The sequence below is a fragment of the Blennius ocellaris genome (genome assembly GCF_963422515.1).
Source record: "Blennius ocellaris genome assembly, chromosome: 11".
NCBI lineage: Eukaryota > Metazoa > Chordata > Actinopteri > Blenniiformes > Blenniidae > Blennius > Blennius ocellaris.
Genome location: NC_137660.1, coordinates 29,519,715 through 29,542,741, shown reverse-complemented (window position 1 = coordinate 29,542,741; position 23,027 = coordinate 29,519,715). Strand labels below are relative to the sequence as shown.

Sequence of the window (23,027 nt, the reverse complement as noted above, 5' to 3'; positions counted from 1 at the left end):
GACCTGGTTTTAGATCTGGCTTGGATCTGATTTTAGATCTGGTTTGGATGTAGTTTTGGATCTAGTTTTAGATCTGGTTTGGATCTGGTTTGGATCTAGTTTTAGATCTGGTTTGGATCTGGTTTTAGATCTGGTTTTAGATCTGGTTTGGATCTAGTTTTAGATCTGAACGGTCTCAGTGTTTTAGTCTTGTCGGCTGTTTTTGAACTGGATTGTTTGTTTTTCTAGCGTTTTATTTTGTTAGACATAAATCGTTACATTGTAGAGAAAGACACTGGTTCACAGGTGTTGTTGATTATTTATTATTATTGTTTTTACAGAACATGAAGAAGAGAAGAACCGTTCTGAGAGCAGGGAAGAACACGTCCAGCGGAATGATGGAGGGATGAGCGGCGGAGGGCGGGTTCAGGGCGTTGGCCCCTGGACGACGGCCTCCAGGTCGTGGGCGGAGCTAAGGTTCACCACGCCGTGCGATTGGTCGCGCCGCTCCACCAGCGCCGCCACGGCCCGGCCCAGGTCCAGGTGGTTCAGGTAGCCCGGCGCCAGGCGCTCCGGGGGGGCCACGCCCGCGTCGATCCTCACCTGGGGGGGAGACGCCTGTTAACCAATCAGTGAGGAGCGGTGGAGGTGGGCGGGGCCTGGCGGCCTCACCTGGGTGAGCTTGCAGGGCAGGTGGGGGTACTCCGCCCTCAGGACCTGGCAGAACGCCAGAGCTGCAGCGGCTCCAACCGTCAGGAACCCCGTCCCCGGCATCAACACCTTCTCTCCTGCTGCTCCTGCAGAGGAGGGTGGAGTCAGGAGGGTGGAGGAGGAGGAGGAGACGGGGTGGAGTCAGGAGGGTGGAGGAGGAGGAGGTGACGGGGTGGAGTCAGAAGGGGGCGGGGCGGAGGAGGAGGTGACAGGGTGGAGTCAGGAGGAGGAGGTGACAGGCTGAAAGACGAGGAGGTGACAGGGTGGAGGAGGTGGTGGAGGAGGTGACAGGGTGAAGGTGGTGGAGGTGGAAGTGGCAGGGTGGTGGAGGAGGTGACAGGGTGGAGGAGACGGGGTGGAGGAGGAGGAGGAGGTGACAGGGTGGATGAGGAGGAGACAGGGTGGAGTCAGGAGGTGGAGGAGGAGACAGGGTGGAGAAGGAGATGGGATGGAGGAGGGGTTGACAGGGTGAAAGAGGAGGACGTGATGGGGTGGAGGTGGAGGAGGAGGAGACAGGGTGGTGGAGGTGACAGGGTGGAGGTGGAAGAGGAGGTGACGGGGTGAAAGTGGAGGAGGAGGAGACAGGGTGGAGGAGGAGGAGACAGGGTGGAGGAGGAGTTCCTACCAGTGATGAGGGTGTAGCTCCTCTCCGGATCGTCTCTCACCAGAGGGAAGAAAGTTTTCCAGGAGACGAAGGTGCTGAAGAGCAACGAGTCGATGACCTGGAGACACCGGGGGGTCAGAGTGTGTGTGTGTGTGTGTGTGTGTGTGTGTGTGTGTGTGTGTGTGTGTGTGTGTGTGTGTGTGTGTGTGTGTACCCAGTGCAGCTCCTCCAGGCTCTGTGTGTGTGGCGCTCCACCCTGCCACCAGCTGAAGCCCAGAGACGAAACCACGTCCGTCACTTTCCCCGCCTCCTGCAGCAGCGCCTGCTTGGCAAGCTCCGCCCCCTCCTCCGCCCCTGACACACACACACACACACACACAGTGAGACAGGTCCCTGGTCCAGGGTGGTGGAGGACGGGTGGAGGAGGACGGGTGGAGGACTCACCGACGTCTCCCACCACGGTGGTCAACCTGTCCCTCGTCTCCGGAGACACGAAGGACCGGAGCTTCTGCAGCCGCCGGTCGTCCCTGGAGACCACGGCCACTCTGAAGCCTGCACACACACACACACACACACACACACACACACACACACACACACACACACACACACACACACACACACACACACACACTCAGCTAATCCCTCTGTCATGAAGTTGAACATTGTTCTGGATCTAATCTGAGCATCAGGATCACTGGAGGATGAGGCGGAGCAGCAGATGGTCGCTGGCTCATTACACAACAACAACAACAACAACAACAACACTGGACACGCAACCTGCCACAGTGACATCGGCAACAATCACGACAACCTGCGAACTTTAAAAAACGACAAGAACCATAAAAGTTTCTGAAATTAGAATCAAAAGAAACAAAAAAAGTGTAAAAATTCTGGTGTTTTCGCACAAATTTTAAAAGATTTTGATGCATTTTAACACTTTTATTTAATATTTTCATGGGAAAACTTATTCACTTTGTTGTTTTTAATGATTTGTGTTGGGTTTTTTTGCACTAAAAAAACTCTAATACTGAAAAACGACAACAAGATCAATAAAAAGCATAAAAGTTTCTGAAAAAAGAATAAAAAGAAACAAAAAAAGTGTAAAAATTCTGGTGTTTTTGCACAAATTTTAAAAGATTTCGATGCATTTTAACACTTATTTCATATTTTCATGGAAAAACTTGTTCAGTTTGTTGTTTTTAATGATTTGTGTTTTTTTGCACTAAAAAACTTTAATACTGGAAACGACGGTTGATTTTCCAGCGATACTTTAAAAACAACAAGAAGATCAATAAAAACCATAAAAGTTTCTGAAATTAGAATCAAAAGAAACAAAAAAAGTGTAAAAATTCTGGTTTTTGCACAAATTTTAAAAGATTTCGATGCATTTTAAAGCTTTTATTTCATATTTTCATGGGAAAACTCGTTCACTTTGTTGTTTTTAATGATTTGTGTTTTTTTGCACTAAAAAACTTTAATACTGGAAACGAGGGTCGATTTTCCAGCGATACTTTAAATAATCCATAATCTTATCAAATATCTTTGACTTGGATCAAAATACAAATTTCACAAAATAATGCGGCACTAAAGAGAAACTCTGGTCCAAAATGACAAACTGGAGTTTTATTTGAAATGAACAATAATTAATTGGCTCAAATATTAATTTTCCATTTCAAACCTGCAGATTCTGTCTGATCCGCTCGTGAAATTCCAACTAATCGTCTTGACGCATCTTTTCCACACTGAACCTGGAATTAACGACATTTAACGACCGGAAACGAGTCGAAACGAGTCGAAACGACGGATTAAGACGTGAATCGTTCCAAACTGCGGCTGGAAGTTCTTGTGCGTAAAAATCCGCGGCGCGTCAAAGAGCGTGACCTCGTGACGCGCGACTGGAGTCTCACCTTTGTCCAGCAGCGCTTTGACGATCCCGGACCCCACCACACCCGCGCCACCCAGAACCAGCACCACCCGGTCCGAGGTAGACATCCTGCGCGCTCCCGCTGCAGGGTGGAGGACGGAGGCTGGAGGTTGGAGGTGGAAGGTGGAGGCTGGAGGCTGGAGGTTAGAAGGCTGGAAGGTGGAGGCTGGAGGCTGGAGGTTAGAAGGTGGAGGCTAGAAGGTGGAGGCTGGAGGCTAGAAGGTGGAGGCAGAAGGCTGGAGGTTGGAGGCTGGAAGTTGGAGGCTGGAAGTTAGAAGGCTGGAAGGTGGAGGCTGGAGGCTAGAAGGTGGAGGCTCGTGGCTGGAGGTCGGAGGATGGAGGCAGAAGGCTGGAGGCTGGAGGTTAGAAGGCTGGAAGGTGGAGGCTGGAGGTTAGAAGGTGGAGGCTCGAGGCTGGAGGTCGGAGGATGGAGGCTGGAGGCAGAAGACTGGAGACTGGAGGCTGGAGGTTAGAAGGTGGAGGCTGGAGGCTGGAAGTTAGAAGGCTGGAAGGTGGAGGCTGGAGGTTAGAAGGTGGAGGCTGGAGGTTAGAAGGTGGAGGCTCGAGGCTGGAGGTCGGAGGACGGAGGCTGGATGACGGTGACACGGAGCTGCGGACTTGTGCGGAGCCTCTTTACCGGGGCGGGAGGCTTTAAAGCGGACTCGCCGCCGAGGCCACGCCCACCGAGGCGCGCGTGAGTCGGGCGCGCGTGTCCCACAGGTGAGGGTGAGCAGGTCTCTGCTGCCACCTGGTGGCTGAATTCGTGTCATGACTTCGTTTCTCTTATTCTTAAGTTTAAATTTTCCTTTTATTTCTTTTCTCCAACGCGTCGGTTTATTTAGATTTTTTAAAATGTGACATCTTTATTCAAACGCACCCATTTTCTCGGTTGTTTCGCTCCACCCCCCTGCGGGCCGTCCTGGTGGTGAACACCGAGCGCACCCTGCGCGGAGCTGTGGGGGAAACCCCCGCGCCACGTGACATTATTTACTCTGACAGCGGCCCTCGAGCGGCGAACACTTGTCCCCGTCGCACCTGTCGACAGGTGAGGCAGCGGCAGGTGCAGGTGAGCGACCCCACGCGCCTCACGCGCCTCCTACTTCCGGTTTCCAACCCCGCCGTCACACCTCGCTCGTTGGGTCCCTCGTTAGCTTCGCGGCGAGGGAAAGCTAACCAAACCCCATTGAGAAATCTGCTATTTCTAGCTTTAAGCGAGTTTTAATCGCGTTTTGAAAGGGTCAAACAAGCCACGTTGCGTTTTTCTAACCTCAAAAGGACTCGGGCTTTAATTCGGGTTGTGTTAAAGGTCAGTTTAAACTCTCCTTCGTGTGGAAAACGTGCACTTTTCCGCCGCGGTTTGGTTTCACTTCCTGGGTTTTCCCACCGCAGGGTGAGCGCGACGCTTCGAGGAGCTCGTCAGTTTGGACTCGTTTTTTAAAAAGTCGACTTTCTGTCGGCCGATTGTTTATTTGCCGAATTGACAAAACGCCTCCGAACTATTGAAATCCGTCCGATTGACTGTTCGAGACGCGTTCGTCAGAGTAAGTGAAGACGAAGAGTTGAATTGACGCTTTTCCGTGCGCGAATCGTGAACCTCGAAACAAAAGATCACTTCTTTAAGAAAACACGTTGAACTGGTGTGAAACATTTTTATTCAGTGTAACTAATTAATATCTCTGTACAAACTTCAGTGTTTTGGAAACGTCCGTTTTTGCAGGTAAATTTCAGGTTCAGCTTTTGAAAAAAGTAAAACGAAAAGCGAAAGCACATGAGTCACTTTTCGTCTTTTATCTCTGACAAATTAATTATATTAACATTTACTAGATGAAACATTAATTCTACGAACCTTTACGAGACAAAATATTAATTCTATTAACATTTATTGGATGAAATATTAATTCTATTAACATTTATTGGATGAAATATTAATTCTATTAATATTTATTGGATGAAATATTAATTCTATTAATATTTATGAGACAAAATATTAATTCAATTAACATTTGTTAGACTAAATATTCATTCTATTATTAATATTTACTAGACGAAATATTAGTTATATTAATATTTACTAGATGAAATATTAATTCTATTAACATTTACGAGACAAAATATAAATTCTATTAACATTTGTTAGACGAAATATTAATTCTGTGAACATTTACTAGATGAAATATTAATTCTATTAATATTTACTAGATGAAATATTAATTCTATTAACATTTATTGGACGAAATATTAATTCTACGAACATTTACGAGACGAAATATTAATTCTATTAACATTTATTAGATGAAAGCGAATCGTGTTTATTCCGCGCAGCTCGCGGTGACTTCCTGTTTCCTGTGTGGCTCTAGAGACGATGGGCGACGGGTCTCCGCGAGCCTCGGAGCTGGTGAGCGCCTACGGCCTGGGCCTGGACCTGCAGATCTCCCAGCGGGGGTCCAGCCTCCCCAGCAGCGACCAGGAGCTGCTGGACCAGGTGACGGCCATGCTGCGGGACGGACCCGCCCGGGACATGCACTGCCTGGGCCTGGACCCCCTGCTGGTGATGGAGGACGCCCTGGACCCGGCGGCGGCGGCGGCGCGGCCGCGGGCCAGGCTGCGGGGGCTAGCTAGAGCGTTCCAGGTGCTGGAGCACGCCGCGCTGAACCTGCACGTGTGTCCCTGGAGGAAGGAGTACAGGGTCATCAAGGTGAGCGCGGTGTCAAATTACTCCTCCCCGGAGCCCCGCCCCCTCCTCATGGAGCCCCGCCCCTCCACTGTCGCACATCAAAGGATTTAATTCAGTAAAACATTTAAAATTTGATCACAAACTGAGTTTTCTGGTATAAAATCAGCGTCGTTACAGAAAATATACTTTTTTTTTTTAGATACATTCGCTTTTTTTATTATTATTTTTTAATTAAAAAAAACATTTTTAAATACATTACAGTCATAGTAGTATTGTGCTTTTATAGAGAATTTCGCTAATTCAAAAAAAAAAAAAAAAAAGCTTTGTTACAGAAATACCGAGGCAGTAATCCACCCGATTAGAAGTAATAGAAATACTTAGTTCCTTAGTTTGGATGTTTGACAACATTTGTGGGCGTGTCCTGATTCTGCAGCCGGTAAACGGGAGCCCCGCCCCCTCCACTGTCACACATCAAAGGATTTAATGCAGTAAAACATTAAAAATTTGATCACAAACTGAGTTTTCTGGTATAAAATCAGCGTCGTTACAGAAAATATACTTTTTTTTTTTTTTTTAGAGATACAGTCACTTTATTTTTTAAATTTTTTTATTAAAAAAAGACAATTTTTAAATACATTGCAGTCATAGTAGTATTGTGCTTTTATAGAGAATTTCGCTAATTCAAAAAAAAAAAAAAAAGCTTTGTTAGAGAAATACTCTTGATTTCTGGATTTTCTCCACCGAGGCAGTAATCCACCCGATTAGAAGTAATAGAAATACTTAGTTACTGATAAGAATGACTTCATGTGTCGCTCGTGTTTCGAAAAGCGACTTCCAACTGGTTTGAGTTAAAAATTTCAATCAAATTCCAAATAGAAAAGCTGAATTTCTACTGACGAGATTTCATCCTGTCGGACTTTTTACAACATTTGTGGGCGTGTCCCGATTCTGCAGCCGGTAAACTGAAGCCCCGCCCCCTCCTCATGGAGCCCCGCCCCTCCACTGTCACACATCAAAGGATTTAATGCAGTAAAACATTAAAAATTTGATCACAAACTGAGTTTTCTGGTATAAAATCAGCGTTGTTACAGAAAATATACTTTTTTTTTTTTTTTAGAGATACATTCGCTTTATTTATTTATTTTTTATTATTTATTTTTATTAAAAAAAGATCATTTTTAAATACATTACAGTCATAGTAGTATTGTGCTTTTATAGAGAATTTCGCTAATTCAAAAAAAAGAAAAAAAAAAGCTTTGTTACAGAAATACCGAGGCAGTAATCCACCCGATTAGAAGTAATAGAAATACTTAGTTACTGATAAGAATGACTTCATGTGTTGCTCGTGTTTCGAAAAGCGACTTCCAACTGGTTTGAGTTAAAAATTCCAATCAAATTCCGAACAAAGCTGAATTTCTACTGACGAGATTTAATCCTGTCAGACTTTTTACAACATTTGTGGGCGTGTCCCGATTCTGCAGCCGGTAAACTGAAGCTCCGCCCCCTCCGCTGTCACACATCAAAGGATTTAATGCAGTGAAACGTTTTAAATTGTATCACACATAAACTGAGTTTTCTGGTATAAAATCAACATTGTTACAGAAATACTCTTGATTTCTGGATTTTCTCCACCGAGGCAGTAATCCACCCGATTAGAAGTAATAGAAATACTTAGTTACTGATAAGAATGACTTCATGTGTCGCTCGTGTTTCGAAAAGCGACTTCCAACTGGTTTGAGTTAAAAATTTCAATCAAATTCCAAATAGAAAAGCTGAATTTCTACTGACGAGATTTCATCCTGTCGGACTTTTTACAACATTTGTGGGCGTGTCCCGATTCTGCAGCCGGTAAACTGAAGCCCCGCCCCTCCACTGTCACACATCAAAGGATTTAATGCAGTAAAACATTAAAAATTTGATCACAAACTGAGTTTTCTGGTATAAAATCAGCGTTGTTACAGAAAATATACTTTTTTTTTTTTTTAGAGATACATTCGCTTTATTTATTTATTTTTTATTATTTATTTTTATTAAAAAAAGAACATTTTTAAATACATTACAGTCATAGTAGCATTGTGCTTTTATAGAGAATTTCGCTAATTCAAAAAAAAGAAAAAAAAAAGCTTTGTTACAGAAATACCGAGGCAGTAATCCACCCGATTAGAAGTAATAGAAATACTTAGTTACTGATAAGAATGACTTCATGTGTCGCTCGTGTTTCGAAAAGCGACTTCCAACTGGTTTGAGTTAAAAATTCCAATCAAATTCCGAACAAAGCTGAATTTCTACTGACGAGATTTAATCCTGTCGGACTTTTTACAACATTTGTGGGCGTGTCCCGATTCTGCAGCCGGTAAACTGAAGCTCCGCCCCCTCCGCTGTCACACATCAAAGGATTTAATGCAGTGAAACGTTTTAAATTGTATCACACATAAACTGAGTTTTCTGGTATAAAATCAACATTGTTACAGAAATACTCTTGATTTCTGGATTTTCTCCACCGAGGCAGTAATCCACCCAATTAGAAGTAATAGAAATACTTAGTTACTTATAAGAATGACTTCATGTGTCGCTCGTGTTTCGAAAAGCGACTTCCAACTGGTTTGAGTTAAAAATTTCAATCAAATTCCAAATAGAAAAGCTGAATTTCTACTGACGAGATTTCATCCTGTCGGACTTTTTACAACATTTGTGGGCGTGTCCCGATTCTGCAGCCGGTAAACTGAAGCTCCGCCCCCTCCGCTGTCACACATCAAAGGATTTAATGCAGTGAAACGTGTTACATTTAATCACACATAAACTGAGTTTTCTGGTTTAAAAATGTCAATCAAGTCCCAAACAAAGCTGAATTTCTACTGACGAAATTTCAAGCTGTCGGACGTCTGACAGCATTTGTGGGCGTGTCTTAACTCTGCAGCCCGTAAACGGAAGCTCCGCCTCCAGGCGCGTTGCAGGAAGTCCTCGTTTTGACAACGTCCCGTATGAAACCCCGCCGCGGGTCCTGGTTTCCGTTTCAGACGTACTCCAGCGTGTTCATCCACGACATCTGCCCCGTGCTGCCGCCGCCGCAGGTGCGCCGCCTGTTCGGCCTGCTGGGGTACGGCGCGGCGGCGGCGCGGCCCGAGCAGCTCCGCCTCGCGTCCCCCAGGGACGCCCCGTCCTCCCCGGACCTGCTGCGCCTGGCCTGCGCCTTCTTCCTGGCTCGCTGCGAGTGTCGCCTCCTGCTGGCGGCTCTGGAGAGGCGCGGCGGCGAGCTGGAGTGGGAGCTGAGTCTGGTGAGGGAGAGACGGCGGGGACACGTCCTGCAGGTAGGAGGACGGGGTAGGGGGGGGGGGGAAGGGGGGTCGTCCCCCGTCTCTACGGGGACGATTCGCTCATCATGTGCGACTGGAAACAGTCTAATGTCTCGTGTTTTCTTCATATAATCCTGGAAGTCTCTCTCGCTCTCTCTCTCTCTCTCTGTCTGTCTCGGTGTCTCTCTCTGTGTCTCTCTCTCTCTCTCTCTGTCTGTCTCGGTGTCTCTCTCTGTGTCTCTCTCTCTCTCTCTCTGTCTGTCTCGGTGTCTCTCTCTGTGTCTCTCTCTCTCTCACTGTCTCTCTCTCTCCCTCTCTCTCTCTGTCTCTCTCTCTGTCTATCTCTCTCTCTGTCTCTGTCTCTCTCTCTCTCTCCCTCTCTCTCTGTCTCCCTCTCTCTCTCTCTCTGTCTGTCTCGGTGTCTCTCTCTGTGTCTCTCTCTCTCTCTCTCTCTCTCGGTGTCTCTCTGTCTCTCTGACGCTCCCTGTCTCTGTCTCGGTGTCTCTCTTTCTGTCTCTCTCTGTGTCTCTGTCTCTCTCACGCTCTCTGTCTCTCTCTCTCTCTCGGTGTCTCTCTCTCTCTCACGCTCCCTGTCTCTGTCTCGGTGTCTCTCTGTCTGTCTCTCTCCGTGTCTCTGTCTCTCTCTCTCTCTCTCTCTCTTATCAGTGTTTAAAAAACAAACCACAGTAGAAACCATCAACTCTGGTTGGTTTGGCTCCGCCCCCTCCCAGGTTGCCCTGGACAACACCACCAAGTCTCTGGACGTGGTCCCGCCTCTGACGGACACGCTGGACGGAGACGTGGACCTGTACGGAGACGACCAGTCGGCCCCGCAGCCGCCGGCCGCCGGCGAGCGCCACGGTCCCCGCGCTGCCGCCGCGGAGGCTGCCGGCGCCGCGTCCGACGGCGAGGCGGCGGCGGCGGCGTCCCCGGAGCGGCGAGCCTGCGGGGAATCCAGGCCGGACGGCGAGCGCCGCTGCGGCTGCCTCCTCGCCCCGCAGCTCCGCCTCCAGCGCTGCGGCGGCTGCGGCGACTGCGACGCCGCGCACGACGCCCACTGCACCTCGCTGGACGTCTGCAACATGGCCGGCCACCGCGTGGAGCGCCCGGCGTCATCGCCGCCGCCGCGGGGCGACTTGGCGACGCCGCCCGCCCAGCCCGACGTCGACGCCGCCCCCCCCGACCCTCCAGCCAATCAGCTTCCACGACTGCTGCGACGTGAGCCGGCCGGACCCCCGGCTGCTGTGCCGCCGCTGCCGCGTCTTCCACTCGGACTCGTGCCGGGACGGCGCCCAGTGCCAGGCGCGGCACGGCGCCCGGCCGCTGGGCGTGTGCACGTGCGGGCAGGCGTGTCCCCGGGCGCCGCTCGTCCTCTGCAGGTACTGCGGCGACGAGTACTGCCGGAAGTGCTGGTACCGCAACCCCATCACCTGCGCCTGCGGCCAAACCTTCGACCAGTCCACGCCCGTGTGAGGCTGGCAGCGCCATACCGCCATACCGCGGCTCGCCATACCGTCGCGCTCTGGAGGCACATTCAGTAAAGTATCAGTGCCTTAAATTTACACGTCTTTTTGGGGTTTTTATCTTCTAAACGCTGCCGCCACTTGACCTTCATGTCCCGTTACTGAAGGTTGCCATGGTTACTGTTATCAATGTTAAAAAAAAAAAAAAAAAAACTGTGAAAACGAGGCTGTAACTCGGTGTGGAGTTTGATCGAATCCGTCACACCGAGCGACGGTGTCTCTCTGGGCTCCGCGGGTTTCATTACAGCGGTAGGGGGAAGTGGGAATTTCCCACTTCCTGTTGGGAAATAGACAAAAATGAGGGTCTCCAACTCGGAACGTCGCACATTTATGAGGGAAGTTTATGCAACGTTCCGTCATAAAAAAAAAAAAAAAAGAAGAAAGAAGAATTTTGCGTTTGGAATTTAAACAAGCATTTCTATTGGCTGCATGTTTAGGCCACGCCCACTTTAAACACCCGCCGTCGCCACCAAGAACTTAAAGACCAAACGACTGAAAAGCTTCAAGCAGGAAGAAGTTTGATCACAAAGTGACATTTCTTCAAAAAAAAACCTTTTATTTTGTTAAATTTTCCTCAAAACAAAGTTCATCCGGCGGCGTGGTAAACGGGTGCGATAAGCCCCGCCCCCCCCCCCGCCGTGCTACTCGTTGTGCTCCTGCCAGTGGACGTTGATGAAGGTCTTGGGGTCCATGCGGTCCACGTAGAGGACGCCGTCCAGGTGGTCCATCTCGTGCTGGAGGATCCGAGCCGGCCAGCCGCTCGCCCGCCACGACGCCGCCTCACCGTTCTGGTCCAGACCTGCAGGAAACGCACAGACGTGGAGCTTCGGCCTTCCCGGACTGTTCAATCTGCTTTGATCTGCTTTGATCTGAGGAGTCAAACTGGACGCTGGGAATCATTTTAACCAGCAGCTTCAGGATTGATTCGCCTTTTTTTTATCTCTTTTTCTTCTTGCTTTGATAAACTGAAGCCGATCGATGCCCCACTATCGACAATATCTTTCATATTGCATTTGAAAAAGTTTTGTACTGCCGTGAGCCTTTTTTTTTTTTTTTATTCATTTTGATGAGTCACATTAAATTTTGGGGACTTTTGTCACACATTCAGGTTGTTTTGTGTTTCATTTGAGCTCCACATGTTGAAGGTTATGTTTAGGTTTGTATTTATTTATGTTTCTATGTATTTCACGTAACTTTTCACAAAAAAATCTATTCGCCCGAACGGCAAAATCTTCAGGGATGATTTGTCACGAAGGATTTTAGATTGTGGGACGTTATTTTTTAATAAAATCCCCCCAAAAAACTGAAAAAAAACAACTGTCCCATACAAAGTGGAGATCAAAGGAGATTGGAGTTAGCTTCTGACTTTACTGCATTGTCGTGTGTGTGTGTGTGTGTGTGTGTCGTACCGGACACCTCGACGGACAGGAAGCGCGGCACGGCGGCGGAGAACCCGGCGATGCTCTCGCAGGCCTCCTGGAAGAGCGCGGTGCGGCTGTCCAGCACCCTCAGCGTGGGGTTGACGAAGACGCGGAGCGGCTGGGCGGAGAGGCCGCGGAGCTGCCGCGCCGCCGGCGAGCTCTCCCGCAGCATGGCCTCGGGGTACTCCAGCGCCAGGATCCGGAGCGGCACGCCGATCTGCGGCGCGCTCAGCCCCACGCACTCCAGCCGCCGCATCGCCGCCACCAGCGCGGCGACCACCCGCTGCACCTCCGGGCCCGTGACGGCGGCGGGGTCCACGGCGGCGGCGTGCGAGCGCAGCACCGGGTCGCCGACCTGGCAGACGTGGCGGTAGGGGGGGCCGGGGGGGGGGAGGAGCTTCCTCTTCACGTACTGCAGGTAGGAGCGCACCTTGACGTTCCCCGAGGAGGAGGAGGAGGAGGAGAGTCTGCAGGGGGAGGCGTGTGGGAGACGTCGGGAGGGGGGGGCGTGGAGGAGGACGGGGAGGACGGGGGGGACGGGGACGGAGCGAGGCGTGGAGGACGTGCAGAGTCTGAACCCGGAGCAGGAGAGACGCCGCAGCAGGAAGGAGGAGGAGCTCATGGTGCCGCTGCAGGTAAACAACACATCCAGGTACAAGCCAGTGTTGGTTAACCTTAACCTAACATTAACCTTAACCTAACATTAACCTTAACCTAACATTAACCTTAACCTAACAATAACACTAACCTTAACCTAACAATAACACTAACCTTAACCTAACCTTAACCTTACCCTAACCTAACCCTTACCCTAACCCTAACTTAACACTAACACTAACCCTAACCTAACTTTACCCTCACCTTACCCTAACCTAACCTTAACCTAACACTAACCCTAACTTAACACTAACACTAACCCTAACGTTACCTAACACTAACCCTAACCTAACTTTACCCTCACCTTACCCTAACCTAACCTTAACCTAACATTAAACCTAAGTTTTCTAAATCTGATCTCAAACCATCAGACACAAACCCACTTTAATCCAGTTCAAATTCTATTATAGTTCCATAGATAGATGATAGATAGTTTGTGTTCTGAAAACTCGTCTGCCTTTGTATAAAAGTTATTTGTATCTAGAATGAAATCTGCAAAACAAGTTCTTTTGAGAAAATCAATCCAATCAATTTATTTTTATATAAAACTATTTCAAATCCTGTCCAGTCTGGATGAAATGAATCAAAAATACTGATATTAATACATATAGAAGTAATCATTTCGTTCACAAAAAGTCCATAGATATTGTATAAAAATTATATATAATCTGTGAATCTAAATCAAATGAAAAAAAACCAATGTACACCAATTTATAAAATAACCTTAAAGAAACAAAATCACACGCAGACGCACAAACCCAATGAGCTCAACAGGATTTCCCACAATGCACCGCTGTTTCCGAACCAAAACAAAGATGGCGGCTCCCAGGGTGTAAACCGAGTTTGGGAAACAGGTTTAAAATCTTCACTTATCGTTGTGTCAATTCACTTTTATTCCCCGCAGAGTTCGAAGACTATTGTGAACATAAGAGTGCAACCCCCGGACTATTTCAAACGACCGTCGCTGGTGTTATAAACAGTTTTATAGCGACCGACGGGTAATTTCCTCTGGATTTGACGAAATGCCTGTTAACTTTGGAAACGTGTCTGTAGGTTAATGTATTGTGGTCTGGAAGCCACAAACTAATCGGCCCTGAATTGTTTTCGAAACTGCAATACTGACCCTGCTCAGTTGCAGTTCTATCGAGCTCCGCCCGCCCAGGCTGTACGGGTGACTTGCGACAAGTGCTCCTATTGAACAGCTACCACTGAGGCTAACCCGTTAGCATGTTCGTGTAATTAAACGTGACGCTTTTAAACTCGTTTGGGAAACTAATCGTGCATATAATATGATAAGGACTAGCCGCGTTACCTTACAGTGACAGGAGTACTCCCGTGCAGCCTCAAAAACAGCTCATACTAAGATTTAAAAATAAAAAAGGTCAGCAGAGACGTGCACGGCTGCGTATGACAACTTCCGGTTCTATGACGTCATCACGCACAGGCGCGTTCCACATGTGGCTGATTTTAAAATTCTTCAAACAAACAGCTGTAAACGGTCCATTTATTATATTTGTCGCGATTAGTTCAGCCGTTTCACATTTACATAAACTCGGTAATAAACAAAACCTTTACTTTGAAAATTTACAGGAACCCGATCTGAAATTTCGAAGGTCCCGGATGATCAGCTGTCATCTGCCTTGACATGCCGGTACATGCCCCGGCCGGGCGGTGAGGCTCCAGGCTCCAGGCTCCAGGCTCCAGGCGGTGCTGCGGGCTGATGGACGCCGGGGAGGCGGCTGGAAGTCACCGGAGCTTCCCCTCGTTCCTCTGGATCGTCGAGCTCGTCTGGAGACACAACATGATGGACCTCCTGCAGGGTGAGGGTTCAATTCCACCTCTTCACCTCGCTGCAGGACAAGAAAAACAACTAAATATGAATAAAGGAGTATTTTTGAAATTGCTAACAAAGCAGTATTTCATAGAACTCTGTCACGAGTCAAACACATTTTAATTAAACGACATCGATTTTAGTAGAAAATGGAAAACTTTCTGTCTTTGGGTCAATTTACATGACGACGTTGGTCGGAGGCCCTGAAAACGCAACTTTTTAAGAACGTTGCTCCGTCTGCATGGAAACTGAGAAAACGCAACTTTTTAAGAACGTTGCTCCGTCTGCACGGAAACTGAGAAAACGCAACTTTTTAAGAACGTTGCTCCGTCTCCACGGAAACTGAGAAAACGCAACTTTTTAAGAACGTTGCTCCGTCTCCACGGAAACTGAGAAAACGCAACTTTTTAAGAACGTTGCTCCGTCTCCACGGAAACTGAGAAAACGCAACTTTTTAAACTTGGCCCAACATGCTAACTGCGTCGTTTTCCAAATGTGTAAATGTGAAACTTTTCTGAAACAATATTGGTGCTTTTGTCGCCAAAGCGTCGTCATGGTAACGGCTCCTCCTGAAGCTCCTCCTCCTCATAGTCCCTCCTGTCTCCTTTCCTATCCACTTGTCCTTAACCCCCTGGATATCATCAGTGTTTCCTTTCCTTTGCTCACTGAGAATTCCGACAGTCCTCATCATGGCCGCCACACTAAACCCTTCCGGGGTTCAGGAGAAGTGGCTAGGAAAGGAGATAGGAAAGGAGGGACTATTGGGACGCCCCCCACAATGAGAGCTTGTTCCCGTTTCCCTCCCAGCTGCCGGCGCCTCCCGCTGGCGGGACCTGGACCTGCAGCCCCGCAGCCTGGCGGAGTGGTGGCGGCTGCGCGTGGCGTCGGCCCAGGTGTTGTCGGTGGTGAGGAGGCGGGCCGTGGCGCGCTACGACGAGGCGCTGGGCTTCCTGGAGGCGGCCTACCGGCACCGGCCGGGTCTGGTGGCGGCCATCAAGCACATGAAGATCGTGTTCGGCCTCAAGACCCTGGTACCAACCACCGCCGTCCCCACCCCCCCACCACCCCACCCCCCGCGTTGAACGTTTAGCATACGAGTCCCCGCAACCCTCCCGTGTGTCTCACCAGGTCGTCATGGCGATGCTCCGAGACGGCCGAGGGACGGTCGCCGTCGTGTCGAAGGTCAAGCGGCTGTTCCCCGGCAGGCTCCCGGAGTACCAGGGCCGCTGCGTAAGACCCCGCCTGCCGCCCGTCGGCCAGTGAAACGTTGCCGTGTCACCTGACGTGTCACCTGACGTGTCACCTGACCTGTCACCTGACGTGTCACCTGACCTCAGAGCCGGCGGGAGATGACCCTCATGAGGAAGAACCACCGGGACTTCAAGGTTCTGGCTCAGGCGCTCGCCCTGGACGGGCGGCGGCGGCGGCGGTACGTCGAGGTCGGTATGATGTCACACTGTAAAAAAATTCAGCTGCAAAAAAATTCAGTTGCAAAAAAATTTTGCTGTAAAAAAATTGAACCCGCAAAAAACATTCAGCTGCAAAAAAATTCAACTGTTAAAATATTCCGCTGCAAAAAAAATTCAGCTGTAAAAAAAAATCAACCGCAAAAAATTCAGCTGTAAAAAAATTCAACTGTAAAAAAATTCCGCCGCAAAAAAAATTCAGCTGTAAAAAAAATTCAACTGTAAAAAAATTCAACCGCAAAAAAAATTCAGCTGTAAAAAAAATTCAACTGTAAAAAAATTCCGCCGCAAAAAAAATTCAGCTGTAAAAAAAATTCAACTGTAAAAAAATTCCGCCGCAAAAAAAATTCAACCGCAAAAAAAATTCAGCCATAAAAAAAATTCAACTGCAAAAAAATTCAACCGCAAAAAAAATTCAGCCATAAAAAAAATTAAACTGCAAAAAAATTCAGCCGCAAGATCAAATTCAGCTGCAAAAAAAATTCAGCTGCAAAAATAATTCAGCTGTAAAAAAAATTCAACCGCAAAAAAAATTCAGCTACAAAACAGCCAGAATCCTTGTTGGTCACGTGACCAGTCCTGATTTCGATGGTAAACAAACTAAATTCGAATTGAGAATCTGACGGCACAGTTTTGCTTCCATACCGACTCCATCAATCTTAAACAACCGTTAGATCATAACACTGAGACGTCTCTACTTTTGAGGCGAGACTCAAGACGTTTCTATTTACCGACAGTTGGATTTTTCCTCTTTTCTCTGGAGGCGTGACCGGCGTATAAAGTCGTATTGACTTGCGTTCCAGCACTCAGAGTGTGTGTCCCTGGGCGTTTCAGGAGGAGCTGGAGGAGCAGTACGGGGAGCGCTACGCCCAGAAGGTGGAGGAGCGGCTGCTGCAGTACCTGCGGGCGCTGGAGGCCGCCACGCCTGCGGACGCGCACGTTGAGGAGGTGAAGCCGGGAGACGACGTTCTGAACGTCACCGCTGGTCGGTTCCTGTGTTTGTTTCCCGGGAGGAAACTCCATTTGACGTTCGGCTCTTCTGACTTGCGACGTAGATCCTGGAGAGGCGAAGTCCGGCGACGGAGGAGGAGGAGCTGCTTCTGGACGTCGTGACGTCCGACCGCGGCGCCGTCGCCGCGGCGACTCTGGAGAAGCTGCTGCTCTGCGGTGAGACGAAAAACTCCCACAGCAGCTGATTTACTAGAACCTTTAAAGTCCCGGTGAAATGTAACACGCTACTTTGCAAAAAAAACGATAGTTGGGGTTCTACTTGTAAGGTTCCTCCAACTCTGCCCCTCCACTGTTGTCGCATAACAAAGTTATTTGAATTTTAAATCTCCAGCCGAGGAAGTCGGGGGAATCCTTCTCCTTCGTGGGCGGAGCCTATGTGTGACATCACGAGTTGTGCAGATCTCGATGTGTTGTGTTTATATCGGCTTGTTTCCTCTTAAATATCCAAGTTTTTACAGTGTTTTGAAGTTCTAGTCGGCGTTTTATGAGCCTTGATGAAAGATTGAGCCTAGAAGAGACCGAGAGAGAAGCTAGCTTGCGCAGCTAGCGGGAGCCGCTAGCTCGGGCGGCTAGTAGACGATCAAGTAACACCTGTTGTTGTTGTTGTTGTTGTTGTTGTTATTAATCCTGAAGTGCACAAAACATTAATAATATAGTTTTATTAAGTGTTCTAATGATGCCAAATGTCAGAATCGAACTAATATTTCAATATTATAAAAGGACGTCGGTGATTTTTGACTTTTGGTGGGAGAAGGAACTCAGCGGGAGACGAAGGAGGAAACCACGTCTTCTGGAGACGATCTCGCCGAGGAACGAGTTCCAGTTGAGACGTCAACCCTTCAACACCGTCCTCCCTCTCTGTCCCTCCAGATGTCCCTTCCTGTCGTCCACACAGTGTCTCTCAGCCGCCCGAAGGGAAAGACGCCGGGATGTCTGGACTGTCCAGAGGGACCCCGGGGCTTCGGTGGGACGGCGTCTCCCTGGACGGACGTCCGGCCGTCGGAGGGGAAGGAGACGGCGCTCCGGTCCCCAAGAGGACGAAGGAAACCCGGAACGTCCGTCAGTTCTGCTCCAAACACCGGCGCTGGGTCCGGAGCATCTTGCAGGAGTGTCCGGACGACTGTTCCTCCGTCTGCTGCTCCCCGCCCCTCTTCCCCCCGTCCTCGTCCTCGTCCTCGTCGCAGGACCTCACCCCGTCCAACCTCGTCCCCGGTCCCTCCCGCCAACCGCCGGTGGCCGAGACGTCGAGTCACCAAGAGTCTACGACTGTCCACGATAAGGCGTGTCCGCCAACGAGACACGCCGGTTCCAGACTTTCTCGCAGGTTCAGACGAACCTTCGGTCGTTCAACGAGTAAACCGTCTTCTGAGGAGCTTCCCAAAGACCCGAGTCGTCCTCCTTCACCGGTCCACTTCTCCGGACCTGGTGGACGCCGCCTTCTAAACTCTACGTCTCGGTCAGGAGAACCAGGAAACCCAGGGGATCGTCTGAACTCTGGATCGGCCGGAGGGACAGACGCTCGTCCCGGTCCGTCACCGTCACTGCTGGACCAGGTTGCCTCCTCCTCCTCTACGTCCAAATCCAATCCAACGTCTCCAGATTGTGACGTATGCGGCCACCAGGGGGGGACTTCAGGTCCCAGGTCTCCTGCCCCCCGTCAGTCCTCGGGGTTCGAAGACCGTTCAGACGATAAGAGACGTCCTGACCCACAGGAGTCGCCCACTTCCACCAAACTGTCACCAAAGTTCAGACAAAGCTGGAGCTCTGGGTCGTCTCCGCCGTCCTCGTCCTCCAGAGACCATCGGCTCCCTGCAGCGCCGCCGCCGCCGGTTCATCTGGTCGACAGCGGCTCCTCTTCAGCCTCCAAACGCTGTCCAACGTCTCCAGACCGCGGAATCGATGGTCGACAACAAGAACCGTCAGGTTCCGGTCCTCCGTCCGGTCAGACCTCGGGGAACACCGTCTGTGCTTCAGTTCAGCCGGAACCTCATTTAAACCTGAAGACGTCTCCCGAGTCTCAGGACGACCTGGACCTCCGCAGACGTCCCCGTCGGACCAGACGGTCTTCTGCTCAACCAGAGTCCAGAGGAACTGGTTCCGCCGACAAACAGTCGAGAGCTTCACGCAGGAGACCCTCAAATAAAAAGGCTCCACAGTACACAAGTTGTCCACCTTCAGACGGCGACCCTACCGTCTCTGGGTCAAAGACGTCCAATCAAGGTCCCGTCACCTCGGGGTCCGGTGCTCAAACGGCTCGTCCCCCTAAACCCGGAGACGGTCTGACGCCAACCGTCCGCCTGGTGGACGTCTTCTCCCACCTCAACTTCAAACCTAATCAAGCGTCTCCATGTGACTCTGTCCGCTATCCCAACAATCGGACGCCTTCGGGTTCGGGTGTCCCGCCCCGCCGGACGCCCGGAGAGAGAGACACCTCGTCCCTACGACTGAAAACTGGTTCGGCCGTGAAGACGCCCCCCGGGTCTCGGGTCTCCAAACGCTCGTGGACGTTGAGGAACTCTCCTTCAAACCCGACCAGGTGTCGGTCGACCCGTGACGTCAGCGTCTCTGAGGCTTCTACGTCTCGGTCCTCCTGCTGCGGCGACGCCGCGAGGCGCCGTCGGGCCCCCGCCAGGGGTCTGCTGCCAACCGGGCCCCCCCTCAGGCTGTCGCTGCAGAGCCAGGCCTCGCTGCTGCAGTCCAGCCTCCTTCAGCCCCTCGTCAGCCTCACCAGGCTGGAGGCCGCGGAGCGCCGACCCCCCGGGGAGGAGACGGAGGAGGAGGAGGAGCGCCGACCCCCCGGGGAGGAGACGGAGGAGGACGATGTGGACTCGTCCTTCGATCTGAACGAACTGTACTCCGACTCTTCGGGCAGCGACGGCGACGAGGATCCGGACCCCGACTACAAACCGTCCCTGAAAAAGACGAGGCTCCTGCTGGAGTACGAGAACGCCAAGATGGCCGCCGGAGAAAACACGGCGAAGACGAAACCGTAGACGTTGGTCCGTCTTTAGGGTTTCGCGCCGTCGTGGACGGAAGTGCATGGCGTACACATCGGCGCTGGAAGTGGAAGAAGGCGGAGCCAAAGCCGGCCTCGTTGTAGGCTAACGCTAGCTTTAGCTTTTAGCCTCGCCATCCTCAACACGGATGCAAAGACTCGACGCCGCACGGCCCATCGGTGCCTGATGACGTGACGCCATCTTGGGGAGGTCCTGCTGGACACGTAGATCCAGAGACCTCTCCAAGATGGCGGCGCTGCGAGGCTTCTAGTGTTTTATATCTATGATCCTCGAGGTCACACTTTACCATTGTTCCCTTTTTGAAAACCTTTTGAACTGCTGCTCACCTGCATTTTAACAGGCTGGAGGCGGATTGGAGATTACTGTTACTATTACTATTACTGTTACTATTACTATTACCTCAGTGTAGATTTGTCCTCCTCTCTTCAGTATCGGTTGATAAAAGGACTTTTCCCACACTGAGACGGAACTAGAACCAGATTGAACAAACCTCCTTCTTCCTCCATGAGTGGAACTTTACAGCTTCGTCTCAGCGAACCAGCTTTTTATTGTCGTTTTGTTCATTTGACCTCGAAGCTTTTGTCGCTCCGGTTTTAACAAACGGGTGAAGAATTGAGGAAAATCTATAGTTGGACTCTGTGGTTTCAGATTATTGTTATTATTGTTATTGTTGTTCGTTATGTCAGCCGGAAACAATATGTTTTCTTAACGATCCTTCCTTTCATTGGAGGGAAAACAAGAGTTGGATCTATCTTCTTTTTTTTTTTTTTTTTTTTTAGTGAGAGATTCAGAGAATGGCCGCCGGTCCTGCTTCACGGGATTAAGATGTTTGTGTCGTGACTTCCTGTTCCAGATCAAATCACTGGACGTTGTGTCGTCGAGCACAATTATTATTATTATTATTATTATTATTATTGTCAACCCGACTCCAAAGTGAGACTGGGACGTTTCCCTGGTGAAATGATGTCATATGACCAGCAGAGGGCGCCGGAGGCCGACGTCACTGTTTGACTGCCAGCAGACACTTTCAACATGTGTTTCAGGAGACGATGTGAATAAATACTCAGAATGTGGTTTTGTGTCGGTTTGCCTGCAGGAGGCGCTCTGCAGGCGAGTCCGGCGGCAACAACAAATCACTAGACACAACAACAAATCACTAGACGCAACAACAAATCACTAGACGCAACAACAAATCACTAGACACAACAACAAATCACTAGACACAACAACAAATCACTAGACACAACAACAAATCACTAGACACAACAACAAATCACTAAACACAACAACTCACTAGACACAACAACAAATCACTAGACGCGACAACAAATCACTAGACGCGACAACAAATCACTAGACGCAACAACAAATCACTAGACGCAACAACAAATCACTAAACACAACAACTCACTAGACGCAACAACAAATCACTAAACACAACAACTCACTAGACGCAACAAAAAATCACTAGACGCGACAACAAATCACTAGACGCGACAACAAATCACTAGACGCGACAACAAATCACTAGACGCGACAACAAATCACTAAACACAACAACTCACTAGACGCAACAAAAAATCACTAGACGCAACAACAAATCACTAGACACAACAACAAATCACTAGACGCAACAACAAATCACTAGACGCAACAACAAATCACTAGACGCAACAACAAATCACTAGACGCAACAACAAATCACTAGACTCAACAACAAATCACTAGACGCAACAACAAATCACTAGACGCAACAACAAATCACTAGACGCAACAACAAATCACTAGACGCAACAACAAATCACTAGACTCAACAACAAATCACTAGACGCAACAACAAATCACTAGACGCGACAACAAATCACTAGACGCGACAACAAATCACTAAACACAACAACTCACTAGACGCAACAACAAATCACTAGACGCAACAACAAATCACTAGACACAACAACAAATCACTAGACGCAACAACAAATCACTAGACGCAACAACAAATCACTAGACGCAACAACAAATCACTAGACGCAACAACAAATCACTAGACGCAACAACAAATCACTAGACGCAACAACAAATCACTAGACGCAACAACAAATCACTAGACTCAACAACAAATCACTAGACGCAACAACAAATCACTAGACGCAACAACAAATCACTAGACGCAACAACAAATCACTAGACTCAACAACAAATCACTAGACGCAACAACAAATCACTAGACGCGACAACAAATCACTAGACGCGACAACAAATCACTAAACACAACAACTCACTAGACGCAACAAAAAATCACTAGACGCAACAAAAAATCACTAGACACAACAACAAATCACTAGACGCAACAACAAATCACTAGACACAACAACAAATCACTAGACGCAACAACAAATCACTAGACGCAACAACAAATCACTAGACACAACAACAAATCACTAGACACAACAACAAATCACTAGACACAACAACAAATGAAAAAACAACACAAATGTCCTCTAATCCAGATTATACAGCATCTTCCTCCTCTAACGCCAGATTATAGAGCATCTTCCTCCTCTAACATCAGATTATAGAGCATCTTCCTCCTCTAACACCAGATTATAGAGCATCTTCCTCTAACACCAGATTATAGAGCATCTTCCTCTAACGTCAGATTATAGAGCATCTTCCTCATTTAGCACCAGATTATAGAGCACCTTCCTTCTCTAATCCAGATTATAGAGCACCTTCCTCCTCTAATCCAGATTATAGAGCATCTTCCTCCTCTAACACCAGATTATAGAGCATCTTCCTCCTCTAACACCAGATTATAGAGCACCTTCCTCCTCTAACATCAGATTATAGAGCATCTTCCTCCTCTAACACCAGATTATAGAGCATCTTCCTCTAACACCAGATTATAGAGCATCT

At 48.9% G+C, this 23,027-nt stretch overlaps 4 protein-coding genes across 5 annotated transcripts; 2 read left to right on the top strand and 2 right to left on the bottom strand.

Annotated features, from left to right (window-relative positions):
* Positions 1-296: 296 nt before the first annotated feature.
* LOC308136520 (uncharacterized protein) lies at positions 297-3,332 on the bottom strand. Its single transcript, XM_080504866.1, has 6 exons — positions 3,205-3,332; positions 1,739-1,846; positions 1,509-1,648; positions 1,316-1,412; positions 652-776; positions 297-582 (listed from the first exon to the last, which is right to left on the bottom strand). The coding sequence occupies exons 1-6, from the start codon at positions 3,287-3,289 to the stop codon at positions 406-408; spliced, it is 732 nt and encodes a 243-aa protein (XP_080360992.1). The 5' UTR covers positions 3,290-3,332; the 3' UTR covers positions 297-405.
* A 472-nt stretch (positions 3,333-3,804) lies between these two features.
* spata2l (spermatogenesis associated 2-like) lies at positions 3,805-10,732 on the top strand. The gene is given in 5 exon segments (XM_080504867.1): positions 3,805-3,941; positions 5,579-5,916; positions 8,913-9,203; positions 9,920-10,198; positions 10,200-10,732. Coding segments are annotated over 4 exon segments (1,365 nt in total). The 5' UTR covers positions 3,805-3,941; positions 5,579-5,583; the 3' UTR covers positions 10,662-10,732.
* Positions 10,733-11,352: 620 nt separating this feature from the next.
* pdf (peptide deformylase, mitochondrial) lies at positions 11,353-14,213 on the bottom strand (the record flags this gene model as incomplete). Of its 2 annotated transcripts, none has more annotated exons than XM_080504864.1 (3): positions 14,102-14,213; positions 12,121-12,761; positions 11,353-11,510 (listed from the first exon to the last, which is right to left on the bottom strand). In XM_080504864.1, the coding sequence occupies exons 2-3, from the start codon at positions 12,752-12,754 to the stop codon at positions 11,353-11,355; spliced, it is 792 nt and encodes a 263-aa protein (XP_080360990.1). In that variant the 5' UTR covers positions 12,755-12,761; positions 14,102-14,213. The 2 variants fall into 2 exon arrangements, with proteins under 2 accessions (XP_080360990.1, XP_080360991.1); XM_080504865.1 differs by having other exon boundaries at positions 14,107-14,205.
* LOC308136492 (uncharacterized protein) lies at positions 13,611-21,567 on the top strand. The gene is made up of 8 exons (XM_080504831.1): positions 13,611-13,643; positions 14,380-14,609; positions 15,428-15,651; positions 15,749-15,850; positions 15,958-16,059; positions 16,921-17,034; positions 17,142-17,253; positions 17,968-21,567. Exons 2-8 carry the CDS (start codon positions 14,510-14,512, stop codon positions 20,088-20,090), a joined length of 2,877 nt encoding a protein of 958 aa, XP_080360957.1. The 5' UTR covers positions 13,611-13,643; positions 14,380-14,509; the 3' UTR covers positions 20,091-21,567.
* The last annotated feature ends 1,460 nt before the right edge of the window (positions 21,568-23,027 follow it).

Bases quoted from the DNA above. Each gene is read 5' to 3' on its own strand.
- LOC308136520 (XM_080504866.1), bottom strand. From the start codon at position 3,289: ATGTCTACCTCGGACCGGGTGGTGCTGGTTCTGGGTGGCGCGGGTGTG. The intron at 1,649-1,738 runs GTGAGTCCTCCA...TGTGTGTGTCAG, and splicing joins CACCGTGGTGGGAGACGTCG to GGGCGGAGGAGGGGGCGGAG. The intron at 583-651 runs GTGAGGCCGCCA...TCTCCCCCCCAG, and splicing joins TGCCCTGCAAGCTCACCCAG to GTGAGGATCGACGCGGGCGT.
- LOC308136492 (XM_080504831.1), top strand. From the start codon at position 14,510: ATGGACGCCGGGGAGGCGGCTGGAAGTCACCGGAGCTTCCCCTCGTTC. The intron at 14,610-15,427 runs GTGAGGGTTCAA...TTTCCCTCCCAG, and splicing joins CATGATGGACCTCCTGCAGG to CTGCCGGCGCCTCCCGCTGG. The intron at 17,254-17,967 runs GTGAGACGAAAA...CTGTCCCTCCAG, and splicing joins GGAGAAGCTGCTGCTCTGCG to ATGTCCCTTCCTGTCGTCCA.